The sequence below is a fragment of the Dendropsophus ebraccatus genome, chromosome 1 (genome assembly GCF_027789765.1).
Source record: "Dendropsophus ebraccatus isolate aDenEbr1 chromosome 1, aDenEbr1.pat, whole genome shotgun sequence".
NCBI lineage: Eukaryota > Metazoa > Chordata > Amphibia > Anura > Hylidae > Dendropsophus > Dendropsophus ebraccatus.
In genome coordinates, this window is record NC_091454.1 from 131,036,039 (window position 1) to 131,046,285 (window position 10,247).

At 45.3% G+C, this 10,247-nt stretch overlaps 1 protein-coding gene across 1 annotated transcript in view; it reads left to right on the plus strand.

Annotated features, from left to right (window-relative positions):
• Nucleotides 1-8,999, plus strand: part of PRKCQ (protein kinase C theta) — a 66,958-nt gene extending 57,959 nt beyond the window's left edge. Inside the window, exons 17-18 of the mRNA XM_069978856.1 lie at nucleotides 483-611; nucleotides 8,688-8,999. Of these exons, the coding sequence (XP_069834957.1) occupies nucleotides 483-611; nucleotides 8,688-8,843 (285 nt within the window). The 3' untranslated portion in view covers nucleotides 8,844-8,999. The remainder of the gene's footprint in view (nucleotides 1-482; nucleotides 612-8,687) is intronic.
• The last annotated feature ends 1,248 nt before the right edge of the window (nucleotides 9,000-10,247 follow it).

Genomic DNA, 10,247 nt, shown 5'->3' on the forward strand with positions numbered 1-10,247 from the left:
TATCCATGGATACGTGTTACTAACCCAGCATGGCTACAACTGGAACTCTTGAAAGAAATAATAATAAATTTAGCTTGGAACTTCACAGATGGGTCCTGGCCTGGCCTTTAGTAGGGAATTCTTTCTTTTGTGCTGTGTCTTTCTCTTGACTCAACCAGGATATTGAACGCTACCCCATCTTCAGCTTGGCCATACAGTACATAAAGTACAGTGAAACAACTAGTGTTGGGAGTGCGGAATATGCCTTCAGTCCAGAATAAATATACCAGATAGTACCTTACATACATACAATACAGCAGTGGGACATCCACTCATAGACACTGCAGTATCTTTACATCTTGCCTCTACATTGTATGAGCTGAGTCATGAAATACATATATAAATAAGGCAAATACACAATATGCAAGACACAGGCTACCAGCTAGTGTTAGATGTAAGACATTTCCCTACTTACTCCCATTGACTTTATTTTCAATCTATAGTTGTTTGTTAGAGAACCAGAAAGAAGACTTGGAATCAAAGGCAACATTCGTCAGCACTGTTTCTTCCAACAGATAGACTGGGAAAGACTGGAAAAGAGGGAGATTGAGCCTCCATTTAAACCTAAAGTGGTAAGAAAGTGATGTTACTCCGCATATTTTTGTTGTGTGCACTATTTATGTTATGTTCACCATGGTTCACCACCACACTTTTTTCTATCTGGCTTCCTTACTTTCTATCTTCTGAGATTCCTACCCTCATAATGGACGATTTTAACATCCCTATTGATAAGCCACTTTCCCCATTAGCCTCTCAATGTCTTTCTCTAAACTCCTCCCTTGGCCTCTCTCAGCTTTCTGACTCTCAACCCATAAGGGTGGAAATACCCAGGACCTTGTCTTCTCTAGACTTTGCCCAGTTTTTCGACTAACTAACACTCCCACTGAGCTCTCAGACCACAATCTTCTGTCCTTTTCAATCACTAATACTCATTCTCATCCTGACACCCCAAGCTCAGTCATGTACAGAAACTTACGTGCCATCAACACCCAACAACTTACAGACTCTGTACAGTCATCACTGCCTCCCATCTCTTCGCTCTCCTGTCCTAATCTGGCTGCCAAATACTATCACAACACCCTCAAAACAACCGTTGATAAAATGGCACCCCTCACACCTCAATCAGCCAAACGCAGACGACCCCCAACCCTGGCACACACCTAGAACTCATTTTCTTCAATGGTGTTCTAGGTCTGCTGAACGTCTGTAGAGGAAATCTAAACCTGTAGACCTCCCACATTATAAGTTTGTGCTAAGAAGCTACTACTCTGCTCTTCACTCTGCTAAACAATCTTACTTTACCTCTCTCATTTCTTCTCTATCCCATACCCCAAAATGTCTCTTTGATACGCTTAACTCTCTCCTCAAACCCAAAGTTCACACCCATCACTAACCTCTGCGCTGAAGACCTAGCATCCTACTTCGAGGAAAATCTAGATACTATTTGTCAGGATATTATCTTCCAAACCCCGAATAGTGTTGATCCTATTCCCTCTCGGATTTCCTCCTCTTCCCTCTTTGAACCAGTGACAGAGGAGGAAGTCTCCATACTCCTCTCCTCCTCTGGTCCCACCACGTGCCCTAGTGACCCTATTCCCTCACACCTTGTCCAGTTTCTCTCTCCTGCTCTCAATACTTACCTAACTAAAATCTTCATCCTCTTCCTTTCCCCTGGCATCTTCCCCTCGACTTTCAAACACTCCGTCATCACTCCATTAGTGAAAAAACCCTCCCTAGACCCCTCCTGTGCTGCCAACTATTGACCTGTCTCTAATGTTCCTTTTATCTCAAAACTTTTAAGGCTGTATTACACGTAGCAATTATCGATCAAATATTCACTATATCCATCGTTTGCAAGCGATAACTAGCGTTTTTTTGGTGAACAATTCTGAGTTTATTACATTCATTGATTACTGTTACGAACAATCATTTTTATGTCGTTATATGATCGCTAATTGTTCCTCAGGACAGCACACACAACATGTTTTATTGTATCATTTGCTGGCTCCACCTCATCTTCTCTCCCCCTTACAGTTGGGATTCCTCAGGGATCAGTCCTGGGCCCTCTCCTTTTCTCACTTTACACTTTACTCATTGGACAAATCATCAGCAAGTTCGTTTTTTTAGTACCATCTCTATGCTGATGATACCCAGCTGTATACCTCATCCCGTGATATCACCCAGCTATATACCATCTCTATGCTGATGATACCCAGCTATATACCTCCTCCCGTGATATCACCCCCGCACTTCTACAGAACACCAGTAACTGTCTGCCTGCCATCTCTAACGCTATGTCCTCCCTATTCCTAAAACTCAATCTTGCTAAAACTGAGTTACTTGTATTCCCTCCTTCTGCTAACCGCCCCCCACCTGACATCTCCATCTCTGTATGTGGTGCAACCATAACCCCTACACAGCAAGCCCGCTGCCTTGGGGTTATGTTTGACTCAATTCAATCTCTTTCACGTTCCTGTCACCTGCATTATTAACCCCTTCCCCCAATATGACGTCCAGGGACGTCATGAAAAGCAGTGGCAGAATGCATCATGACGTCCCTGGACGTCATGCTTTCCCTGCCTCCCCCTTCTGTCCCTGCGTGAGATCGGGCAGCAGGAGGAGGCTGTGTCACACAGCATCCTCCTGCTGCCACTGCCCGGAGGGGAGCCGCGCTCCCCCCCGGGCAGTTAACCCCATAAACGCCGCGGTCAATGCGACCGCAGCGTCTATGGGGAGATTCAGTGTCCCCCGCCGATCGGGCGGCGGGGGGAGGCTGCAGAACGCTGCCTCCCCCCACCGCCACTCAGTCTGTGTCCCCCGGCCCCCTCCCCTCGTCCTCCGATACCGGCGGATCGCCGCTACTACCTCTTTAGCGGCGATCCGCCGGTACCGGGCATTACCGGCGCCGCCGATAGTTTTCATCTCCCCCCACCGTGAATCCACGGTGGGGGGAGATGAAAAATGTCCCCTCAGACCCCAGATCAGCCCCCCGATCACCCTCCCCGGGCGGCCATCAGATCCAAGATGGCCGCCCCCATCCCTGCGAACAAACGATGTTTGTTGGCAGGGATGGAAATGAATAAGTGATCAAAGCCCCATGCTCTCCGCCACCGGAGGTAGCGGAGAGCATGGGGCAGTGATCGGGGACCCCCCCGTGTGGTCCCGGAGCAGGCGATCGGCGGTATATACTATATACCGCCGATCGCCTGTTCCCAGTGCTGATCAGCACTTTTTATCCCCTGTCACCATAAATCATTGGTGACAGGGGATAAAAAGTGTCACCGTGCCCCCCCCCAAGTCGCCCCCCACCCCCCCAGTCACCCCCGTCCCCCAGTCACCCCCCCTTCCGCACATACGTTACCTGATCCACGGAGCTCCGTCCTCCTCGACGTCCAGGCTGATTCTGAAGTGCGCATGCGCTCCAGAATCAGTTAGCTCTGAAAATTTAAAGTGACAGAGACCAATTTGGTCTCTGTCACTGAACTATGATTACTGTGATAGAAAATATCACAGTAATCATAGTAATACAGTGAAAATTAGTGTATAAAGTACAAAAAGTGAAAAACATACAAAAAAATAAAACACACACTTTTTATTATAGTAATAATTGCAGTTTACTCCCAGATTACCCCTAGCCCCCCCAAATTACCCGTAACCACCGCAGGTTGCCCATATCCGCCCCAGATTGCCCGTATCCACCCCAGATTGCCCGTAATCACCGCACGTTGCCTATAACCACCGCACGTTGCCCATAACCACCGCACGCTGCCCATAACCACCGCACGTTGCCACTAACCACCGCATGTTGCCACTAACCACCGCATGTTGCCACTAACCACCGCATGTTGCCACTAACCACCGCATGTTGCCACTAACCACCGGACTTTGCCTATAACCACCGCATGTTGCCTATAACCACCACATGTTGCCTATAACCACCGCATGTTGCCCATAACCACCGCACGTTGCCCATAACCACCGCACGTTGCCACTAACCACCGCACGTTGCCCATAACCACCGCACGTTGCCACTAACCACCGCACGTTGCCCATAACCACTGCACGTTGCCACTAACCACCGCACGTTGCCACTAACCACTGCACGTTGCCTATAACCACCGGACATTGCCTATAACCACCGCATGTTGCCTATAACCACCGCATGTTGCCTATAACCACCGCACGTTGCCCATAACCACCGCACGTTGCCTGTAACCACCCCAAATTGCCAGTGAGCCCCTCCAGATGGTCCGTAATCAGCCCCGATTGCCCGTAACCCCGCATATTGCACGTAACCACCGCACGTTGCCTCTAACCACTGCACGTTGCCTCTAACTCACACACGTTGCCAGTGACCCCCTCCAGATTGCCGTAACCACCCAAAATTACATGTACCCACCCCTGATTACCTATAAGCACTTTCGTTTATCCGTAACCACCCCAGATTGTCTGTAACCACCCCATGTTGCCCGTAACCACCGCAGATTGTCTGTAACCCCCCCAGGTTGCCCCTAATCACATGTAATTCCCCCCAGATTGCCTCTGACCACCGCACGTTGCCTCTGACCACCGCACGTTGCCTCTGACCACCGCACGTTGCCTCTGACCACCGCACGTTGCCCCCGACCACCGCACGTTGCCCCCGACCACCTCACGTTGCCCCCGACCACCGCACGTTGCCTCTGACCACCGCACGTTGCCCCCGACCACCGCACGTTGCCCCCGACCACCGCACGTTGCCCCCGACCACCTCACGTTGCCCCCGACCACCGCACGTTGCCTCTGACCACCGCACGTTGCCTCTGACCACCGCACGTTGCCTCTGACCACCGCACGTTGCCTCTGACCACCGCACGTTGCCCCCGACCACCGCACGTTGCCCCCGACCACCGCACGTTACAGGTTCCCATCCCAGATTACCTATAAGCACTTCAGTTTATCCGTAACCACCCCAGGTTGCCCGTTACCACCCCACGTTGCCCGTTACCACCCCACGTTGCCCGTTACCACCCCTCGTTGCCCGTAACCACCGCAGATTATCCGTAACCACCCCACATTACCTGTAATCTCATTTTTTTTTTGTATTTTAGTAACTGCGCTATTCTAATAACCATTACTAGCTGCGGTTTTGCTTTAGCAAATTGGCGCTCCCTTTCTTCTGAGCCCTGCTGTGTGCCCATACAGTGGTTTATGCCCACATATGGGGTACCGTTGTACTCAGGAGAACCTGCGTTACAGATTTTGGGGTACATTTTTTCTCCCATTCCTCGTGAAATTGAGAAATTTTAAACTAAACGAACATATATTGGAAAAATTCGAGTTTTTCATTTTTACTGTCTTATTTTGAATACTTTCCTCTAATACCTGTGGGGTCAAACCGCTCACTGCACGCCAAGATGAATTCTTTGAACGGTGTACTTTCCTAAATGGGGTGACTTTTGGGGGGGTTCTATTCTGCTGGCACTACAGGGGCGCTGCAAACGTACCTGGCGCTCAGAAACTTCTTCGGAAAAATCTGCACTGAAAATGCTAATTGGCGCTCCTTCCCTTCTGAGCCCGGCTGGGTGCCCATACAGTGGTTTATGCCCACATATGGGGTACCGTTCTACTCAGGGGAACCTGCGTTACAGATTTGGGCATGCAGCTTCTCTCCTGTTCCTCGTGAAATTGAGAAATTTCAAACTAAACAAACATATTATTGGAAAAATTCAAGTTTTTCAATTTTACTGTCTTATTTTGAATACTTTCCTCTAATACCTGTGGGGTCAAAATGGTCACCACACCCCAAGATGAATTCTTTGAGGGGTGCACTTTCCAAAATGGGGTGACTTATGGGGGGGTTCTCTTCTGCGGACACTACAGGGGCTCTGCAAACGCACCTGGGGCTCAGAAACTTCTTCAGCAAAATCTGAACTGAAAATGCTAATTGGCGCTCCCTTCCTTCTGAGCCCTCCTGTGTGCCCATACAGTGGTTTATGCCCCCATATGGGGTACCGTTGTACTCAGGAGAACCTGCGTTACAAATTTTGGGGTGCGGATTCTCTCATGTTCCTTGTGAAATTGAGAAATTTTAAACTAAACGAACATATTATTGGAAAAATTCGAGTTTTTCATTTTTACTGTCTAATTTTAAATACTTTCCTCTAATACCTGTGGGGTCAAAATGGTCACCACACCCCAAGATGAATTCTTTGAGGGGTGTACTTTCCAAAATGGGGTGACTTTTGGGGGGGTTCTCTTCTACGGGCACTACATGGGCGCTGCAAACGCACCTGGCGCTCAGAAACTTCTTCAGCAAAATCTGCACTGAAAATGCTAATTGGCGCTCCTTCCCTTCTGAGCCCCGCTGTGTGCCCATACAGTGGTTTACGCCCACATATGGGGTACCGTTGTACTCAAGAGAACCTGTGTTACAAATTGTGGGGTGCAGATTCTCTCTTGTTCCTTTTGGAAAGGAGAAACTTTAATCTAAACATATATATTATTGGAAAATTAAAATTTTCGATTTCTTTAAGGCCTAATTGTGAATACTTTCCTCCAGCCCCTGTAGGGTTAAAATGCTCATTATACCCCTAGATTAATTCTTTAAGGTGTCTAGTTTCCAAAATGGGGTCACTTATGGGGTTTTACAGCATACAAGCCTCCTAAATCAACTTAAAAAAGAACTGGTCCCTAAAAAAAAATCAGTTTTGGAAACTTTCACAAAATGTGATAATTTGCTAATAAATTTCTAAGCCCCATAACAGCCTAAAAAAGTAAAATATGTTTCCCAAATTATGCCAGAATAAAGAGGACATATTGGTAATGTGATTTAGTAACTAATTTATGTGCTATGACTTCCTTTTTTAGAAGCAGAGAATTTCAGAAGTTCATAAAATGCAAAATTTTAAAATTTTTCATGATATTTTGATGTTTTTCACAAAAAACACACAAAGTAGTGACCAAATTTTGCCACTAATATAAAGTGCCATATGTGACAAAAAAACAATCTCAGAATCGCTTGCATACGTTAAAGCATCACTGAGCTATAAGCGCATAAAGTGAGACAGGTCAGATTTTGAAAAATGAGCCTGGTCATTAAGGCCAAAACAGGCTGCGGAGGCAAGGGGTTAAATCATCTTTAAAATCCATCCCTGCGTTACTGTCCAATCTGCTGAAACTTTCATTGTTGCTCTGATTCATTCCCATCTAGATTACTGCAATTCCTTACTAATCAGCCTTCCTTTCTTTAAACACTCCCACCTCCAGTCCAACTGCTACACTGATGCTTCCCCCCCTGTGCCAGTCACTACTCTGGCTCCCTATTAAACACAGGATACAATACATGAAATCACCCGACAGCCCCTCTGTTTAAGTTATTCCTTGAAAAACTTTCTTATATTTTGAAAATGGACTGGGTGGAAGCCTCACAGAGGAAGGAAACACATGTAGAAAATTTTTTTGATTGTTGGGAAAGTTATATAGCTCTGTTGCGTGTACAGATACAGCGTTCTATTAAAGAGTGCTTTTGCCTAACTACCTGGTATCAAAAAGAATTGTGGCGGATGACCCTCCTATTGACCTGAGGTGACCCATGTGTCCCATGCATACAAATTGGGAGTGGGAACTCAACTCCCTATGAGAGCTTTAGATGTTTTTAACCCCTTCCCGCATGAGGACGTAACTGTACACGCGGTCCCGAGTGCGGCATGTAGCCCGGAACCGGGGCTATTAGCGGGCACAGTCCGATCGCTGTGCCCACTAATTAAGTCTTCAGATGCAGCTGTCAAAGTTGACAGCTGCATCTGAAGACCTACTGCAGCCTCATCCCTGGTGTCTAGTGGGGAGATAGCCCCCCCGTTACGGAGGAGCGATCTCCGTGTCTGATGCCAGCCGGGCTCTGCGCCGTAATGGCACTGATCCCGGCTCGGCATTCTATTGCCTTTGGCTGCAGCAGCCAAAAGCAATAGAACACTGATCTCATCGATCTATGCTGTATATCCTATAGCCCAGGGGGGCTTCTAGTATATGTATAAAAAAAAAAAGTGTTATTATTAAGAAAAAAACCCTTGTCTACTAAAAGTTTGAATCACCCCCTTTTCCCATGTTATAAATAAAAATAAATAAATAAACATGTTTGCTATCGCCGCATGCGTAATCACCCAAATTATTAATTTATCACATTCCTGATCTCGCACGGTAAGACTCACCTCCAATACCCAAAGCTTCAAACGTGCCCTCATAACACATCTGTTCAAGCAGGTTACCAGGTTCCCTAATTTGATCCCCCCCCCATACACACACACACACACGTGAGGCATTTGAGCACTTGACCTGTATGGATATATATATATATATATATATATATATATATATATATATATATGTGTGTATATGTAATGTCTGATTTGTGTCTATGTATGTACCCCTAGAATTGTAAGGAGCTGCGGAATCTGTTAGCGCTATATAGATAAAAATTACTATTATGTGCTGTATACCCCTCTATATATAAATCACCGGTCCTGCAACTTAGGAGATGAAGTAAACACACAAAACACATGAATACCCAAGAGCATGGTAATATGAGTAATATCAATTTTGTACCTCATCTTTAGGTATTTAGAATAAATGGATAGAAAAAATTCACAATATTTTCTTCTTCCTTCCAGAAATCAGCAAATGATTGTAGCAACTTTGACAGAGAATTTTTGAATGAAAAAGCCAGAATATCAAGTACAGACAGAACTTTGATCAACAGCATGGACCAGAATATGTTTAGTAACTTTTCATTTGTGAATCCAGAAATGGAGGCAATTGTCTGCTGAAAGCAGGCAATTTTTATCCTTAAAGGGATTGGCCACTTTATAGTAAAATTGTTCAGTGTACACTAATAGTAACTGTACTCATTATACTTACTGACAGCAGCTCCCTGTGTACCTCACAGAGCTAAAAATAGACTCCCTTCCTCCAGGCTGTGCTGTCCTGCTCTGTGGTGATTCTGTCCATAAGATGGCCGACACGGAGGAGCCTGTGACCATGCCCCGCCTGCAGTGTCCTCCAAAGGAATATACAGGCTCAGTGGTGGACACTGGGGGAGGGGCATGTTCACATGCTCCTCCATGTCAGCAATGTTATGGACAGAATCACCACAGAGCAGAAGGACATAGCTTAGAGGAAAGAAGTCAAGTCTGATTTTAGTTATATGAGGTACACAGGGAGCTGCTGTCAGTGAGTACAGATACTAATGCTGTATGCTGAACAATTTTACTATAAAGTGACCAACCCCTTTAAGTGGATTTGTATGAAAGTATTTCTTTCCCAAGAATATGAATGATCAATGCCCATACTCTACCATCATCATCAGTTTACTGTAGGTGGAAATAGATATATTTCTTTAGAAATCCCAATGTGGGTAAAAGTATTAACTAGTCTATCAGAAAGGAAGCTCTATTTATTGTATACTGATGACTAGGACATTTCAACCTTAGAGCCCGCTCACACGAAATTCCGTGTCGAATATAACATGTCAATTCTTTGAGCAGAGAGCGGAGGTGCACAAGCCCTCCCATTCAAACAGATAGCAGACATGATTCGGCGCCGAGCCCGTGCGTGGGAGTTGCACACGGAATTACGGCGACGATTCCGTAGTAGGCCCTAAGGGATGCAGATGTGTAAATACAGTAGCTATTACTGTACTGTTTTTAATTATTATCTTTCTGTAAATGTATTTGTATATTAATAGAAAAGACTCATGTACTATAAAAGTCTGTTAAACTTAATTGTTATAGCTTCAGTTATTGTAATATATTAAATATGTTATATCCGTTGTGCCATATACTTCATGGTATCTGCATGGGAAATCTCTGTTGACAATATAAAATATTTATGACAATACAATGTGAGACTGGAATGTATTTAGCTAAGAATGCTGACTAACATAAGTGATAGTGCCCAATGTAAGTAGCAGCAAACGTCATTTAGAATAGCAGCCATATTTGTACATATGAAAAGCCAAGTGTTTTGTTTTTGTAGATGATGACTATTGATACATTATATAGTGAGGATAAAGAGTTGTACTGTAGACCGGACACTCAAACTGTTATTACAGCAATACCTGCTTTACAGTTAGCATGCAATAAACTATAACAAAGTTTAAGTCACTGCCGCACTTTAATTATCATTCTGTGTGAAACCTAGTGAAAATATTGCCTATATAATACAGAATTAAA